Source organism: Ammospiza nelsoni, chromosome 1 (assembly GCF_027579445.1).
Source record: "Ammospiza nelsoni isolate bAmmNel1 chromosome 1, bAmmNel1.pri, whole genome shotgun sequence".
Lineage (NCBI taxonomy): Eukaryota > Metazoa > Chordata > Aves > Passeriformes > Passerellidae > Ammospiza > Ammospiza nelsoni.
Genome location: NC_080633.1, coordinates 812,757 through 830,474, shown reverse-complemented (window position 1 = coordinate 830,474; position 17,718 = coordinate 812,757). Strand labels below are relative to the sequence as shown.

The 17,718-nt window shown below is 56.1% G+C and overlaps 1 protein-coding gene across 3 annotated transcripts in view; it reads right to left on the bottom strand.

Moving 5' to 3' along the window:
* Positions 1-1,062: 1,062 nt before the first annotated feature.
* Positions 1,063-17,718, bottom strand: part of DHX30 (DExH-box helicase 30) — a 32,087-nt gene continuing 15,431 nt past the window's right edge. For all 3 annotated transcript variants that reach the window (XM_059490537.1, XM_059490399.1, XM_059490473.1), the window contains 17 exons: positions 16,892-17,002; positions 14,632-14,987; positions 13,772-13,898; positions 12,678-12,827; positions 12,051-12,203; positions 10,490-11,311; positions 9,300-9,378; positions 8,353-8,457; positions 7,181-7,356; positions 5,736-5,942; positions 5,340-5,421; positions 4,622-4,815; positions 4,386-4,545; positions 3,993-4,150; positions 3,437-3,540; positions 3,221-3,360; positions 1,063-2,743 (listed from right to left, as the gene is read on the bottom strand). In XM_059490537.1, the coding sequence (XP_059346520.1) occupies positions 2,508-2,743; positions 3,221-3,360; positions 3,437-3,540; positions 3,993-4,150; positions 4,386-4,545; positions 4,622-4,815; positions 5,340-5,421; positions 5,736-5,942; positions 7,181-7,356; positions 8,353-8,457; positions 9,300-9,378; positions 10,490-11,311; positions 12,051-12,203; positions 12,678-12,827; positions 13,772-13,898; positions 14,632-14,987; positions 16,892-17,002 (3,360 nt within the window). In that variant the 3' untranslated portion in view covers positions 1,063-2,507. The remainder of the gene's footprint in view (positions 2,744-3,220; positions 3,361-3,436; positions 3,541-3,992; positions 4,151-4,385; positions 4,546-4,621; positions 4,816-5,339; positions 5,422-5,735; positions 5,943-7,180; positions 7,357-8,352; positions 8,458-9,299; positions 9,379-10,489; positions 11,312-12,050; positions 12,204-12,677; positions 12,828-13,771; positions 13,899-14,631; positions 14,988-16,891; positions 17,003-17,718) is intronic.

Here is a 17,718-nt window from a genome sequence, read left to right as displayed (position 1 = left end):
TGCACCGTGGTGGGGAGGCGGGGGCTGTGAGGGGAGATCAGTGCTCGGTGTGAGGCAGCAGCTCAGGGGGGAGCCCAGCGGTTGCTTCTGCCTTTGTGTCTCCCCACCCCGGGGGCTGTACGAGCGTCGTCTCCTTAGCAACATTTCCTGACTTGATGTTGTGATTCTTACTATTGTAAAGGGTTGAAATAAAGCTTCTAGATGTTCCTTCTCAGGCTGCTGTGGATCTGTGGGGCGGGAGGGCTGGGCGGGGGGCACCGGCACAGCCTGGGGCTCCCTGATGTGGGGATGTCAAAGGAAGGGGCTGAAGGAACTTGGGTGTTTGATTTCAGCCACAGGAGAACTCCCATCCCTGGCTTTGCTCCGCAAGCCTGGGCTCAGAGGGGACAGGGCTTTGGGCGACATGGGCCCTGTGGGAGCCTCAGTGCCCACGGCACAGCTGGCACAGCCAGAGGTACCAGGAGGTGCCCCCGGCCACTCACACAGATAAAGGTTTCCCATCCTGGCTTGGACGTGACCTGAGACCCTAAACAGGATTGTGACCCAAATTGCAGGTCCCCGTGCCTGGAGCAGCTGCTCCTGTGCCCTCTTTGAGCACTGCTGTGGAAACAGCCTCAGCCCCATTGACCCTCAGCTGCCCCAGCCACGGGAGCACTGGGACAGCCTGGGCTGGCCTCCTCACACTCGGGAGCACTGGGACAGCCTGGCTTGGCCTCCTCACGCGTGGACAGCTCTAGGACAGCCTGGGTTGGCCTCCTCACGCGTGGGCACCTCTGGCACACGCTGGGCTGGTTTCTCCAGGCACCAGCAGCACCAGGACGTGTCCCCCCAGCCGCCCTCCCTCAGTGCCAGCCCCCTATCCCCTCAGTGTGGCTGGGGTTGGCATGGGGGCACAGCATGGCCCTGCAGCCCCTCACTGCCCCAGGGCAGCTCTGCACCTCTCCCAGCAGAGAGGCAGCTGTTGCTGCTCTTCCCTACCCAGGGAAAAGCACAAAATTCCAACCTTTGCAGGGGAAAAAAAAAGGAAAAAAAGGAAAAAAAGAATGAAGAGGACAGAGGCAGTTCCTACTCTATCCCTTTTTATTGTCTTTATCTATGTTGTAAAAAGATCCAGTATCACATAACAGCCACGGAAGTATCCCAATATCACACTAGTTCGGAACCATTTAGACAATAGCTTAGTCTTTTTTTTTTTTTGTATTTTTTTTCTTTTTTTTTTAAACCTGCTGGAAGGGAAAACCATACTGCCCATTATACAGGCCAAAAGAAACAAACACTGGTCAAATAATAGTGACAACCTCAAGCAAGTGAAATGAAGATGAGCAGTTTGGAGTGACCCCAGGCTGCAGGACTCCAAGGGCCCCCCTCGGCCGGGGGCAGCGGGGCCTGGGAAGGGCCCCCCGGGCCTTGTGCTGGCACAGCCACGGTGCCCTAAAGCCCATGAGCAGGAACGTAAATGGTAGAACTGGGAGAACCAAAGGGTGGCCCCGGGGCAGGAGCCCCTGTGCCATGGAAACGGCCTCGCTCCCATTCCCGGCTGCAGGTACAAAGAGCGTAAGAAATGGGAATAAAAAGAAAGGAGCCCGGGCCTGGGGGCACAGCCCTGGGCCCGAGGGCTCCCATTACAAACCCCGACCCTCACAACAGCCCTGTGAGGTAGGTCACTGTCTTCTTCGGACAGAGAATCCAAGGCAAAGCTGGGATTAAACTCCAGATTCCTCAGTGAGTGCTGTGCCTGTCGCAATCCTCCTTCCACAGAAATATGGTCCCTGTTCATAGAAAACAAATGGTTTTGTGCCTCTGCTCCTGGCTTCCCGCAGGAGCGGCGCTCACAGGCAGCCTGGCAGCTACAATCACGTCCTGTGTTGCACAAGGGACAGGGATCCGGCCTCCTCCACGTGGGGAGAACAGGAATTTAAAAAAAAATCATAGGAACAACGCAAGAGGACGAGAAGTACAGGCAGGTTGGGAAGGACGAGTCACATCTCACACTCAGACGCCACGACTGTGCCGGGGCTGGCAGGGCCCCTCGGATCCCGCGTGGAATTCCTCTCCATCCGGCGCTTTCGGGGCTTCCTCCATGCGGAGAGCGGAGAGACAACAATGAGCGATCCCCTCCCTGCCGGAGCTGCTGCATCCACCATCCTGGCACAGCCGGGACATCCGTGCTCCTCTTGGGCCCGGAGCAGCTCTGGCCCCGTGGGGAGGGGGCAGAGGAGGGCCCGCAGCAGCCGTGGCCTTGCTCCCAGTCAGGGACGGGCGGAGGAGGCGGGTGGGCGTCCACGAGCCGGGGTCCGTCGGCACTCCCAGTCCATTCCCGGCGGGACTGCGCTGCTCTTCCCACACGGTGACCATGCACGGAGCCGACAGCAGGAGATTCAGACAACATTAATCTTCTAGGATGGAGAGAGATGACTTCACAAGGGATAAATAGAACTTTATTTAAATAAACATTTGTGAACATCTTTATACAAATTACAAGTCCCCACACGAGGCTGCAGCTCTGCCTACGAGCCGAAGCTGCCGGGAGGGCCCTTGAGCAGATCCACCAGGATGTCGAGCAGTTGGCTGTGCTGGTGGTGCAGGTCCCCGGGGATCGCGGCCATCTCGTAGCACAGGCACGTCTCCACCATCTTGGAGAGGGACACGCGGAAGTCGCGCAGCAGGCGGATGGTGTAGGAGTCCCCCTCCAGCACCAGCAGGTCGCTGTCCGTCAGGGACACCGTCGCTCGCCAGCCGTCATCTTGGGGGGAGGAGAGCGTGTGAGGGGAAAACGGGGCTGCTGGGGCTCCTCTGCTGCCCCCGAGGCAGCTCCTCCCCACACTCCTTCGAGCCGGTCTGGGCTGACAGCTCCACAAAAGCCAGGCAGCTCTGAGCACACACTGGGATCCTCCTGCTTTCCCACAGGAGGTGACTGATGGCATAGCCCTACTGTGCTCATGGGCTAGAGACCGACTACAGCACTGCCAAAACCCCACAGGCTGAACAGACACATCCCCAGGGACAAGTGGGATCCTGCCAGCTCAGCTCCTTCCCCCAGGATGATCAGGCTCAGCCTGCCAAGGCTGGCTTTGTCTCCCTGCAGAGCAGCAGCTGGGAACAGCTCATAAACCATCGCCTCTATGGCCCTGCCACCAATGCATGACCAGCCCGAGAGCGTTGGGAAGCAGGAACTGGGCCCAGGGAGCAGCTGCAGCAGGCTGGGCACCCGAGCACTCACCTCGCACGTGGATGTCAGTGTCAGTCATGAGCAGCACGGCCAGCGGGTGCACCTGCGACGAGTCGCGCACGAAGACGCCGCCGTTGGACTTGACGGCCATGAAGTAGGTGAGCCAGCGGCTGTAGAGCTTGGACGCCTCCCTGCAGGAGCAGCTCTGTCAGCCTGGCCAGGCCCTGGCACAGCCGCTGCCCCGCGGGACCCCTCCCCATCACCCACCTGTTGATGGTGGACTTGTGCAGCAGCACGGTGCCGGCCTTGGTCCGGTACGCGTAACTGTTGGGCTTGAACTTCCCCTGGCGTGTCACCTTGCCTTGTCTCACCTGCCACGGGAGGGGACTGTCACACACCTGCGCCAGCCCTGAGAGCCACAGCCCCCCTCTGACAGGGGGAGGGGGATGATGTCCCTGCACTCCCAGGATCTCCAGGGGTTAGTGGAATGTTCTTGGGGTGACCACACCTGGCAGTCACCCAGTGCCACCACAGACAACACAAGGAGGAAGATGCCACCTCAGGCAGCAAACAGGAGAAAAATGCCACTTCAATGGCTCCCAAACCCAGCGATGAGAACCTAAACATGGACCTAACGCAAGCTGGGGCGGCCACTCCTTGTGAATGGGGATCAGGGACAGCACTGGAGCACAGGCCGGAGCCCAGAGCAGGATGCCTGGCTTGGACACTCACTCCCAAGAGAGCAGAAGCTTCTCTGGCACCTCAGCACTTCAGTGCCACCTGCTGTGACAGCCATCCCCAGAGAGCAATGGCAGTGCAGTACCTGGATGAGGTTGGGGTAGAGCCCAGCCATGAGGACACCCTTGACCAGTTCCTCCTCCTCACTGTACTGGTTGCACACGGACGAGGGCATGGTACAGTCAGACGGGGATGACACCAGGAAGGCTTCATAGAGGTTCTCAGAGAACTGCTTGACAAGGCCTGGAGGGAGGAGACAGCCCCAGCGATGAGATTCACCCTCTCCTTTCCCCCACGGAATGAGTCACCCGAGCAGGGCAGCACCAGCCCGGGCTGGGACAGGAGCCCTGTCCTGGGCCAAAGCCAGCCCCCGCCTGGTCCCACAGTCACCAGCCCAGAACAGCCCATTTGTGCCCCGTGTCCCTCCCTGCACAGCACCCGCCCGGGCCAGGGAGGGGCAGGGTGGCTCAGAACTCACCGTTGATGAAGCGCAGGCTGGGCCCGTACAGGTAGTAGTCCTGCAGGTAGTTGTCCCTGGCGCGGCTGTCCCTGCGCCGCAGCACCTCCTCCCAGCCCGCCACCGCCCGCACGAAGGCCAGGTGGTCGCTGCCGCTCTCCCGGCTCAGCACGGCCTTGGCCTGGGACAGGGACACGGCTGAGCCACGGGCAGCCCCCGCGCCAGCCGCGCCCCCGTGCCGGGGGGCCGCTCCTCACCTTGTCCACCTCGGCGCGGTTCTGCAGGCTGCTGCTGAAGGGGTCCCGCGTCAGGCACGACACGATGACCAGCAGCGGGTGCAGGCAGCGGTAGATGGAGGCCAGCACGATGGCCTTGGCCAGCCGAGGGTCCGTGGAGATCTGCGCCAGGCGCTTGCCCAGGGTGGTCAGCGCTTCCCGCTGGTCCAGCACTCCTGCCGGAGAGACACCCACGTGGCACATCCATCAGCTCAGCCAAAACTGGGGATGGGGAACTGCCAGGGCTGGGAAGACTTGGGGTGACCTCCAGAAGAGGCACAGGGGCCTGCAGTAAGCACCCAGAACCCCCGAGGTCTCACTGAGCTCAGGACATAGAAACAGCCACAGGACAATCCACGAGGCCCAGCTCTGAACTCCAGATCACCACTTCCCTTCCTTCTCTCCCCCAGCCCTGAACTCGAGATCACCACTTCCTTTCCTTCTGTCACCCACCTCTGAACTCCACATCACCACTTCCTTCTGTAGCCTCCGCTTTATTTTTTAAACCTTGGAAAGTTATCCCCAATTTCTAAGCAAAGTAGTGTGGGAAATAAAACAGCACAGGGTATGTGGTTTGGGAAAGTCACTGTCAACTGCTATTCCCATCCAGGACAATCCTGCCCAGTCTGCCCCACAGCAGCCAAGTCCTATTCCCATGCCGAGACAGCAAACATTTTTCCAGGACACAGAATTAACTCACCAATCTCCTGCAGCAAGATCACAGCTTCATCCACAGCTTTGATGTCAGGGCTGTCCAGAGCCTTGGAGAGAAATTCAACTGCCTGCAACATAGCAGGGGAAGGGAAGAGGGGAAAAGTGAGCCAGTTTCCCATACAGCTGTGAGAGCCCTCAGGAACCCAGACTGCAGCACAATTCCCTCTTTGTCTGCCTCCAGGGATATGAGTCAGCCCTCTCCATTCCTTCAAGCTTCCAGACACATTCTGTGATCTCAGGGAGATTTCCTGCTCTGAACTTCCCTGGACAGCACCATGTTGAGCAAAGCACAAACTCAAGCCATCAGCACTCTGGGTTCTGCCCACTCCTGCCCCTGGGGCTCCACAAACCCTCTCAGTGCCCGCAGCCAGGGCCTGCTCACCGTTTTCTCTGGCATGTGGATCTTGGCCTGCACCACCAGGTTCTCCAGGGGCGTGCGCAGGATCTCGGGCACCTGGTACGTGGGCATCTTGTCCAGGCGGCTGCGCGGGAACAGGTGGTAGGCAAAGCCCGACTGGCAGCGCCCGGCGCGCCCGCGCCGCTGCACCACGTTGGACTTGGACACCCACACGGTCTCCAGGCAGGACACCTGTGGGGACAGCAGAGGGTGAGCCCTCCCACAGCTCACCTGCTCACAGCACGGAACCCCAGCCTGCTCTGGGCTGGAAGGGACCTTAAAGCCCATCCTGTTGTGCCCTGCCATGGCAGGGACACCTCCCACTGTCCCGGGCTGCTCCAAGCCCTGTCCAGCCTGGCCTTGGGCACTGCCAGGGATCCAGGGGCAGCCACAGCTGCTCTGGAAAATCCATCCCAGCCCCTCCCCACCCTCACAGCCAAGGATTCCTTCCCAGTATCGCATCTAACCCTGCCCTCTGGCAGTGGAAGCCATTCCCTCTTGTCCTGTCACTCCAGGCCCATACCCAAAGTCCCTCCCTTTTCCATCTTTCCACCCAGCCAAGAGAACTCAGACTCTCACAACTGATGAATGGTCCCAAAGGGCCAGGGAAGCCTTTCCCACTCTCCTGCCTCATGCAGTGCTGATCTCTGTCCAGCAGCAGCTTGGCTGCATGGATGGGACTCAGATGCCACCTGCTGGACACTTGTCCCTGTCCCATCCCGGGGCTCCCCATCCCATCCCAGCCCTGCCTCGGGGTCTGCATTCTGAACTGGGATAAAACTGGGCAAACACCAAAGGGCTGGGTTTAAACCAGAACTGCTCCAAGGTGTGAACAGCCCTGGGAGATGATGTTCTACAACAGGGGCAGAGGGATGGTGCCACAATTCCTTTTCCCAACAGCAACAGCAGCACAGTTGCCTTCACTTTGTTGCTAAGGTGTACAAACAAGAGCCTTTCCCAGGCTCAGGGCCCAGCACTGCCAGGAACAGGCCAGGGGGCAGCAGATCCCCCTCAGAAAGGTGAGGAACAGGGACTGGGCCAGGAGAACTGCAAACAAGAGCAGGGTCTAACAGGTCAGGGCTGCCCTGAGAGGGCCAGCAAGAGGTTTTTGATGAAATCATAGAAAAAAGTTGAAAGCAAAACAGAGAACCTACGGTGCTCTATAGTAAAAGAGTTGAGAAGGAGGTAGGATTTGCCTTAAATTTGTTGGAAAAAAACTCAGAATTTGATGGGGAGCCTGGCCCAGAGCTTGAACACAGCAAATGCTGACGAGGAGTCATTCTCCATAAACAACACAACGCCTGTGCCCCAGGGGCCGAATGGGAAGCAGCTCCATCATGCCATTACTGGCACTCAGATCCTGCTCTGAGCACAGCCCTGTGCTGCAGAGTGTGTGTCCCAGGGGGGCAGGGGCAGCACGGCAGCAGTACCTTGGTCTTGAGGTCGTAGCGCTCCTCCTTGTGCGTGCCGCTGTCCACCACGTGCACGATGTCGTTGATGGTGATGGAGGTCTCCGCGATGTTGGTGGCCAGGACGATCTTCCTGACACCTGGTGGAGGCCTCTGGAAGATGTTCTGCTGGTCCATCATGGGGATGTTGGAGTGCACTGGGAAACCAAACCACAGTCACACCCGCCCAGCTGAGCCTCTCCTTGTACTGTCACCTCTCTCAGAAATGGGGACACCAGCTGCCAGCGGGCACAGCCAGCAGCTTCCTGCCAGCCAGACCCCAGGAAAAACTTCCCACAAGTCATTTGGGAAGGCCTCACTTCCGTAGCTTCAACCTGTGCTCAGCAGCAGCAGGAGCTCTGCTCACCTCCTGTCCCAGAGCCTGGTGGCACCCCAGGAATATCCCTGGCAGAAATCCCACTCCCTCCCACAGTCCAGTTCTGCAGCTGCCCCTCCTCAAAGTCCCTTGGGGCAGGGATTCTCACTGCCCATGGGCCCATTCTGTCAGAAGGGGTTCTCGTGGAGGGCCCATGGCTGTCCTGTATCCTTGCCACAGCTCAGCACCACACAGGAATTCCTGGCAGAGCACAGCAGGGCAGAGGACAGCAGGCACCTTCCACCAAACTACACCTGCACTCATTAACAGCCCAGCTGCTCCAAGCTCTGCTCCTGCCGGGCCTGGTTTGACACTGAATAGGCAGAGCTGCCCAAAACAACCCAAAAAAATACCAAAACCCTTAAGAGCTTTGCGGAGCAAAGCTAGCTTTTGTTGTAAATTTCCTCCTGGGGCAAGGAATGTTAAATTCACTGATCAAAGCTCAGCTCCAGAGTCCACCTGCATCCCACAGAACAGGTCCTGAGATCTTTCCTGGGCAGGCTCAGCAGGCAGCTACAGCAGTGCAGAACTGAGCTGCTTTCCCCTTGCCTAATTCCAAATTGCTGGAGGCAAATGGGAAGCCACTCTCTTTGATCATACGCAGGAGTTACTCAGCCTCTGCTAGGAGGAGTTACTCACACTTACCACACACCATCACACAGCTGGGACATCAAAGCTCACCGGCTCTGCAGCAGAGCAAAACTGCAGGGGCACATGAAGCCAAGTGGCCCAGACTGTCCCGAACCCTGGGAAGAAGGGGCTGGCCCTGCCCTCTCACCTGGCAAGACGAGGTAGCGGCTGTTCTGCGAGCCCAGCATCTCCAGCAGCCGCTGCTGCACCCCTTTGATCTCCTGCCAGCCAGGGAGGAAGCACAGGATCCCACCTGCAACACACAGCAGCTAAGAACTCACAGCCTCTAAATCCAAGTGCTCTTCCCCAGCTGGAGACACACATTCCTGGGGCAGAAAGCTACCAGGCTACCTCGAGTCTGACAGTGAATACCCACGAGCTTTGAAACACTTAAATCTCTTCAAGTCACCTGAGAGTCCTGCCTTGTTCCCAAACACATCATGTCCAGGCAAGGGTATTTGACAGGGATGGGGCTCCAACAGAAAAGGTAATTATGCAGCACAAGGTTCCCAGTGCTAGAGCACAGCTTGGAACAGCTGCCCAGGACACTGAGGAGTCCAACCCTGTGCAGCTACATTTCTCTTTACAGAGAAAAGCAAAGCACAACTTCTTAAGGACATTTTCTAGGAAGCACAGCGAGGAACTTCAGAGAAAGAGAGAAAACAATTCTCATCTCATTTACTGCACCTGTGTTGTGCCAAAGTAGAATGCAATATAGAGATTGTTTACCCAAAGTGATAGTGTTTTGTTTCCTTGGCCTATCAGGGCCAAGTGCGTATCCAGACTGTTGGTCAAGAGACAGTCACAAAATTCTAGCCAGTAGAGTTAAACACTTACACAGATTCACTGTAATATAGTATAAAATAATATAATATAATATAATAAAGTAATTAATTAATATAACAGAGTAATTAATTAACCTTCTGATATCAATAAAGTCCTCCTCGTCATTACTCCATTTGTCGGGGTTGCCCTGATTTCCTATAATCCTGTCTTAGCTAAAGGCTCACATTGTGGTGTCTCTGCAAAGGCTCTGGAGGGGCTCCCTTTCCTTCCCCCCAGCAGAGGAAGAGCTCAGGGCGAGGCAGGACCCACCTGGCTCTCCGTGGGCATCGATCTGCAGCACGAGGTCGGTGATCAGGTCAAGGTCCAGGACACACTCATCATCAGATTGCTGGGAAGGACAGGACAGGGGCTCAGGGGGCGTCAGCACAGCACAGGGGCACTCACAGCACCCTCTGCAGGCAGCAAGGCCTCGTTTGGACAGCCTGCCCAGGACCTGGAGCCAGGAGCCTGCTCTGGGCTCCATCTGCAGCCTGCTCTGGTCACAAGGGTTGCCAGTGTCCCGGCTGTGCAGAGAGAATGCACAGTCCCTTCCCAATGTCCAGATCTGTGCACCTCTGCTGAACAGCACTCACAAGCAACAGAACTGCCACGAGACTTTTGTGGACAAAACTGCCACATGCACCTGGGAGTTCAAATGCATCAGGCTCTGAGCAGGAGCTTCTGTAGCTCTCAGGAATTTGGAACAGACTATTAAAGCTCAGATAAAATCCCTGCCACAACAGAAACAGGAAGAATGCCCTGGGGGCAATGGGATACCCCAAGCAAGTTTGCTGATGATCCAGGACTGGGAGAGGTGGCTGATACTCCAGACACTTGCTCAGCCACAGGGAGGGATCTCTCCAGGCTGGAAAAATGAGCTGACAAACTCCAGACCAGCTGGTTGGACCAGAAAACGTCTGGAGACCCAGACGCTGGCCAACCTCTGACTGTGTGACGCCATGACCCATCACTGGTGTAGGATTACCCAGAGCACTGCACACGTCTGGAGGGCATTTTCCAGAGGGCCAGAGCAGCTGCAAAAAGCAGCAGTCAGGGATTCAGTCATGCAGGACGGTGAGCACTGAGGTAACAGTGCTGGAAGCCACAACCATCCCAGTCCTGGGCCAAGCTTGCCTAGGGTGTGCAAACATTCAACTCTGTGGCTATGTACACACAGCAATGAGCTCTCAGCCTACTCAAACATCAAACTTCCCATTAAAGGGAGACAAAAGCAACTTGACCCCAATGCAAAGTCATCTTTATGCATAATTTAATCAAAATACTCTGGGGTTCTACTAAGCTGACTTCACCTCAGGAGGACTGGCATGGAGTTAAAGCTAAGCAAATGTCCAACAGCCACAGGGAAGCAGGAGCAGTCCCAGGCCCGGAGTGTCCCCCCGCTGACAGGCCAGAAGCCGGTGTCCCATCCATGGGGACAGCCCCCCTCGCTGCACACCCACCTTGATCTCGTAGTGCCGGTGCCGGTGCCGGCCCAGCTTGGCCAGGATCTCCTCCAGGTAGTATTCCTTCACCGGGTACATGAAGCCCGGCACCTTGACCACGGGACAGTCCCCAAAGTAGTGCGAGAAGCGCTGGTTGTCGCCCGTGGCGCTCATGAGCACCAGGCGCAGGTCGGGGTTCAGCTTCTGGATGCCTTTGAGCAGGATGAGCAGGAAATCCGTGTTCACGTCCCGCTCGTGCACCTCGTCCACCACCACGTGGCTGACGCCCTCCAGGCTGGGGTTGCCCTGCAGCTTCCTGAGCAGGATGCCCACGGTGCAGAAGAGCAGGGCCCCTCCCCGGGCAGGGGGCTTGCTCTCCAGCCGCACCTGGTAGCCCACGTTCTTCCTCATGTTGGGCCCCAGCTCCTGCGCCACGCGCTGCGCCACCGAGATGGCGCTGATGCGGCGCGGCTGCGTGATGACCACGTTGCAGCGCGCGCCGCGGCCCTCCAGGATGTAGTGCTCCAGCAGCAGCTGCGGGATCCGCGTGGTCTTCCCGCAGCCCGTGTCCCCCGCGATCACCACCACGGGGTTCTGCTCGATGGCTGACAGGATGGTGTCCTTGTGGGGGTCTACCGGCAGCGGGTGGCTCTCCTGCCAGGAGGCTCCTCTCCTTTTCCAGAGGGCCAGCAGGTTCTGGCTAAGGCGCACTTCCTCTGCTTCCAGCATGGGGATGTAGGTCTTCCCCGTGATGGCGTCGCTGATGGCACCGGACTCCTTGGTCAGGTTCATCATGTCGTCGGCAATGCGGGGCCTGGACTCCCTGATGTCCACGGGGTACTGGGGGAGGAAGCAGGCAAGGACAGCAAGGTTAGTGCAGGTCCTCGGAAGGACAGAAAGGAACAAATGCCTGGAACAGACTCAGCCAGTCTGGCTAGGCCAAGGCTCTGCCAAGGTCTCCCCAGATCTTAGGTAACTCAGTGTTGTTCTGAACTGAGGTTATTTAAAGTGAGAACTAATTTGGGCTGCTCCTTGCTGCGTTCCCTATTTTAGGAGGGGTATTAGTGCTGCTGCTTGAACTGACAGGCACAGACCAGTAACTTCAGCAATGCAATGCAACAGCCCTTCAAAGACAACTTTTGGAAACTATCAAGTTACACCACCACCCAGACACATAACTTAAGCAAAACACAAGCTTTTGGCTAAGCCAGAAATATTCTGTCTTGGCAAAAGAAAAAGCTGAAGTCCGCATCCCACAGGAAGAACTACAAGGAGCAAGAGGTCAGGAATTGCCTAGAACACAAATCAAAGCATTGGCCCAGATGTTCATGGGATGAAAGTTGCTGAACTTTTAATCAATCACATCTTTTGGATTCAACCTTAAGAATCCCAGTCTTCCAAAAGGGAAGGTCCCTGCTCAGGAAGAGTTCCTTCCCCAAAGGGCAGCAGAGAGTGATCAGGTTTTGTGGCAACGGTCAAACCATGAATTCCAACATTCTGACAGGAAGCTGTCAGACACATCCAATTCCCAAAGTGAGAAGGGATCAGGCCCAGGGGATCCTCAGGGGCTGAGCCTTACGTGGTTCAGGTAGTTCTCGATCTTGCGCAGGGTGGCCTCAGGGACTTTGATGTGGCAGGGCTTCCTCTGGTTCTCCCCCAGCTCCCTCAGGGAAGTCATGTTGTACATGGCATGGCTCAGGGGGTTGTTGTTCTTGTCCACCAGGCCAAGGCTCTGCAGAGAACAGGCAAACAACACCATCAGGTCTGAGGCTGCTCACACCACGGGCTGGGATACAGAGCACTTGGATCTCATGTTTGGACAGGACAACTCCCTACCATCCCAAACCCACCAATTCCTGCTTTTCTTGCCACAGCAAGAAACCAGACATGACCCCAGCTCTAGAGGACCAGACACACCAGAACCAACCACCTGTCCTGATACTACACCTGCAAGGTCTCAAACAGACCCATCAGAGGAACAGCAGCCATGACTGCCAAACCCTCTTGTTGAGTCCCTTGCTGTGATTCTGGCACGCTGTGAATCCCAAGGTTTGGAAACAGATGTTTATTAAGCATTAGCCCCTTACACAAGCCAAAGCTCAGGACATTTCCAGCATCCCCTGGCAGGCTCAAAGCCAGTGAGTGAGGCAGAAGGAGCCCATGTCCAGAGGCACATCCCAGGGGATCAGCAGCCAGGGGCACTCACCTTCAGCTTCTGGCAGGCCAGAGCTGCTGCCTTGTTCTCGGCCTCCACCTTGCGCCGGCCCTTGGCAGCGAAGGTCATGGGGCAGGGCCAGCGCAGCGTCAGCTTGCAGATCTTGGTCTTGGTGCCCACCGTGCGGAACTGCATGTACTCCTGCAGAACAGCAGGGGCTCTGTGGGGCAGCAGGGACCAGCCAGCCCTGCCCAGGCCCTGCACAGACACCCCAACAACCCCCCCGTGCCTGGGAGCAGTGTCCAAACGCTCCTGGAGCTCTGGCAGCCTTGGGGCTGTGCCCGTTCCCTGGGGAGCCTGGGCAGTGCCCAGTGCCCTCTGGGGAAGACCCTTCCCTGATCTGCAACCTAAACCTGCCCTGGCCCAGCTCCAGCTGTTCCCTGGATCCTGTCCCTGTCAGAGGGAGCAGAGACGGGAGCTGTCCTTCACAAGGAGCTGCAGCCTCTGCTGAGCTCTGCCCTCAGTCTGCTCTGCTCCAGCTGGACCAACCCAGTGACCTCAGCCATCCTCATGTGGCCCCTCTGACCTTTCACCGCGGGTTTTTTTTCTGGACTTGTTGGATTTTTCTTTTAACGGAGCACTGAACTCCACCTCCCAGCTCACAAGGCACTGTCTAAGCCAAAGTGAGAGCAGACAACTGTGGGAAACATCCTGAGAGCCTCAGGGTGGAGCTCAGCTCCTTTCTGCTGAGCACACGAGCTCTGGGAGGTGGGTGACACATCCTGGGAAGGAGGATCATCGGATACGGGCAAGAATGAAGCTGTGGAAAGATTCTATCAGCACAGAAGTTACACATCGCTCCCGGCAACACAAACTTGTGCTTGTTGCAGGTGTATGGGGAAGGGAAACCTTAGAAAGCAGCTCCTCCACTGCCCTGGCCTCAGGAGCAACATTCCTCATGGTTCTGTTAAGACATTCCCTCAGCTCTCACCACAAAGTCTTTCCTTTGCTGTTCACACTGACTTCTCTAGGCCTAGTTTTATCTTTCTCCTCTCCCCAGCTCTGTTGCCCAAAGGAAGCACCCAAAGTGATTCCAGTTGGAGCCCCTGAGCTTCCTCCCGGGCAGGGGTCAGACAGCACCTTACCTTGACTGTGGAGGAAGAGGTTGCAATCTGAATCACTTGGGCCAGGAGGTTTTTGGGAAGTGGGAACTGCGTCAGGGCACGGATGGCAGTGTTGTCGTCTGTCATTTCAATGGAACCCCCTCCTCGGCTGCATGGGACAAAAGCAGAGCTGGATGTGCAAATGCCCACTCGTGCTCAGACCTGGCCCACTCCACGAGTGCTACTGAGCTCTGAAACTGTTCTGTTAAAGCCCAGGTAATTCTGGTCATGGGCAGAGTCCTGCTGTCCCTTGGTACTAAAATCTGTCAGTCACAACCAACCAGACCAGCAAAGCCAACTACTACAGAGGGATCAAACCTTTACACCAAGGCTACAAACCAGATGGAATAAACAGATTGAAACAGATTTAATTAATAAATAATTCTGAATTTAAAATCACATCACAGAAATAACCACCATCACCCATATCCTCAATAATAAATAACCACCATCACCCATATCTCTTACAGATCTTGCTGCTGCTGCCTATTAAAAATCCAAGATCTGTGCTCATAAAGTCAAGCAGGCAGCTATGGGGATGGAAGGGAGCAGATTTAACACTGCCCTCAAAACCAGGGTGGTCAAAACCTGGTGTAAGTGCACATGCACCACTTCTGGGGATGGAAATGTCTTGAGGCACAGAAGAATGAGGCAGGTAACAAGACTGGCAGCAGTGTCTCCAGAGGGCAGAGCTGCAGGGAACAAGTCTGTGCATTCCCTGGATGGCAGCCAGGTACCAGACCAGGCTGCCCCGCTATTCCTTTGGCCCATCTCCAGCCCTGCCCAGCCACAGGATAACCCTCCCTTCCCCTGCCCTGGCTCAGCACTCCAGGCAGACCCACCTGGCGTCCCTGCCGGGGGTGCGGGCGTCCTGGTGCGCCATGGGCAGGTAGTCCGAGACATCGATGGCCTCCTCCTCCAGCTCCCCCTCCTCCAGCTCCCCCTCCTCCAGCTCCCCTTCCTCCAGCTCCTCCCTCCTCATGGCTTTGGGCATCCTGCCCTGCTCCATGGGCTGGATGGCGTCGTCGGGCTCCATGCGGCGCCAGCAGGTGGACAGGTCGGCCAGGGAGGGCCCGGACTTGGAGCGCCACTTGCCCTCGGAGCACCAGCGCTCGTCGGGACAGCCCAGCTGCTCGGCCAGCAGCCGGTACTTGGCGGCGTCAAAGAGCTCGTTCCGAGGGCCCAGCAAGCCCCAGCCCTGCAGGGAGACAGGGCAGCTCTGGGAACCCACCCAAGCCTGCTGGGGATGGGGCAGGAGCGGCCCCATCCTTCCCCATCCTTCCCCCAGCAAAGACAGAGCGAGGAAAGGCACCTGCGGGAGATCTGAACTTCCCCCACCACTGCTCTGTCCCAAGGGGAATCTGCTCCCTGCCCTCCCTCCCTCCCTTCCCAGGGTACGGCTCTCTGCCCCACACAGCTCCTTAGAATGTAAAACCCCAGTAAACCCTGGCCCACCAAACTCTTGGCTGTATTTAGCACTCAAGTTTTGAAAGCACCCTGGGAGCAGGAAATGCATCTTTCTGGGAAGGCTAGTCTGAACTGGCATAATCTGGGATAATACAGGCTGAGAATTCAGGGAATGGTTCATCTCCTTCCATTTCCCAGAAACAGTTCTTTGTGCAAGCAGCAGGAAAATGTCCCTAACCTGTCAGGTTCTGGAGCAAACCTGCAGTAACGAAAAGCTTTCCTACCATCACCATTCAGGACTGAACCTTGCAGGAAGCTCCAGACATATCCAGAGTGCAGCACACACCATTTCAAAATTACCAGACTGCTGCAATAAGTTCTAGCTTTAATTTTAATAATTAAAAGTTACAGTTTTAGGCCATTTAATGGCCCCGTATTAGAAAAAGCTGCATTATTTTGTGCTGTGGGAGTGCCTAAGACATCAAATTTCACCTGGCTTGCTGTTCTAGTCAAAGCCTCTCTATTCACTCTCTGCACTAATTAGACACTATTAATTTTCTTGAACTGATGACTTTTTAAGGCAGCATTTGTAGCTCTTTCTATAGCCGTGATCACACAAGGCCTCTCATCACAAGGGTCTTCAGCCAGGCTCCAGTTTAGCTGGCAAAGAAAGCTTTGCATATTCAATCTGTGGTTTTAGGTGGTTGGGTTTTGGTTTAAGTTTTAAAATGCACTTCAGCCATTTCCAAAATCCAGGGAAAATGTATCAGTAGGGTATCTTCCTTCCTTTGAAAACTTCCAGGGTCTGAAAGAAAGCAGGGAACTGGACTACAGAGGATAAAACCAGGATATATTCCCAGTGAATGCTGACTGAGTGAGGTGAAATGAAGTCAGTGAGTGAGACAAGTTTTGCTGATCACAGAATTAGAGGATCAGCTTAAGCAGCTGAAGAAGCTGAGTTTTCACACTGTCCTCCTGAATTTCTGAAGGCTGGCTATTTCCTTAAAGAGCATTGTGATCTACAAGCAAATCAAAAGCTGTCTCACTGCCAGAGCATCCACAGCATCCTCTCCTGAGCACAGAGATATCCCTGTTCCCACTGAATAGATTAACAGGAAACTCCAAAATCAGTCTGACTCGCTCAAGGTAACACAGAACCACCAGGGGCAGAGCTGGAGATAAAACTGCATCTTTTCTCAGCTATAAAACACCTTCAAGAGTGACCTTTATAGTTTTACTATGTCTGTTTGATACTGGCTGCACACACCCATTTCCAGCCATAAATAAGTGCCAAACAAAGCATAACTGTAGAGTAATAGTAAATTACTACATGTAATTGCCCCACTGGCTTTGATGAAGAGGAAACGGGAGGTTCTGAAGGTTCTACAACTGCAAACACACCCAGCTGTGCTGGCAGAAGTGGGAGTTAGTGACCACCTGAGGGAAACTGCTCGCTGTAGATGTTAAGGAGCTGATTAAGGTCCAGGACAAAAGGAACAAGGACCAGGACTACCTGCAGCAAGTGGGATTTTAAGCTCAATGGATTCAGACCCAGGTGTTTACCCTCTACCCCTGACTACCAGAGGGGCCCACTAAGGGAGTGCCCAGGCAAGGAGAAAGCTCCCAAGAGCAGGCCAGGCTGGCTGCACAGGGCAGGGTGAGCCTGGCCAGCAGGGCAGCAGCAGCAGGGCTCACCTTGAAGAGCTGGCACGCCGCAGCCGCCGCCTGCCGCTCCGCGTCGATCTTCTTGGTCCCATAGCCCTCCACTTCCACATTCTTGGGCCACTTTATATGGAGAGTGACTTTCTGAAAGGCAAGGAGAGCCACAGGGTGAGCTGGGCAAGCTCTCCCCTCCAGCAGAGCACACCCACTCCACCCATCTCTGCACTCCAGGCAAAAAGAAGAACACTGAACAAAGCACTGCCTTGGTCCCTCCAGGGGAACCAACTGCACCTCAGGCAAAGAGAAATACAGAAGAACACTGAACAAAGCACTGCCTTGGTCACTTCAGGGGAAGCTCCACTGCAGGAGCTCTGCAGGAAAAGGCTGAACAGGGCACAGGGGTGCCACAGCCCCACAGGAGCTGCAGGGCTGAGGTCCAGCACGAGGCCAGGAGCACATTACAGAACAATTCCATCCCAGGGCTGTCCCTCTGCTCACTGCAGCAGCCAGAGCATGCCCTGGAGCAGATCCCCTCTCCACCCCCTTCCCAGCTGCTTCCGCCCTGCGATGGAAGCAGCACAGGAGTGCCTCAGCCCCCAGGCACCCCAGCACTCACAGGAGCACCCAGCTCCAGCCCAACCCTGGCAGAACCACAGCTCCTGCAAGGGAGCACAGAAAACCTGCAGAGGCAGAGAATGCTGAGAGCTGAACTTTGCCCTCCTCAAAGCACTGCTCCAAATCAAGAGCTCGCTCAGCTCCCAGCCCTGCAGATGCCACGAGGCTCCAAGAGGGAAATGCCCAGGGGATTCTCTCCTGCTTGTGCAGCACAGATGAAAGGCAGCAGTGGATCCCCCAAGGCT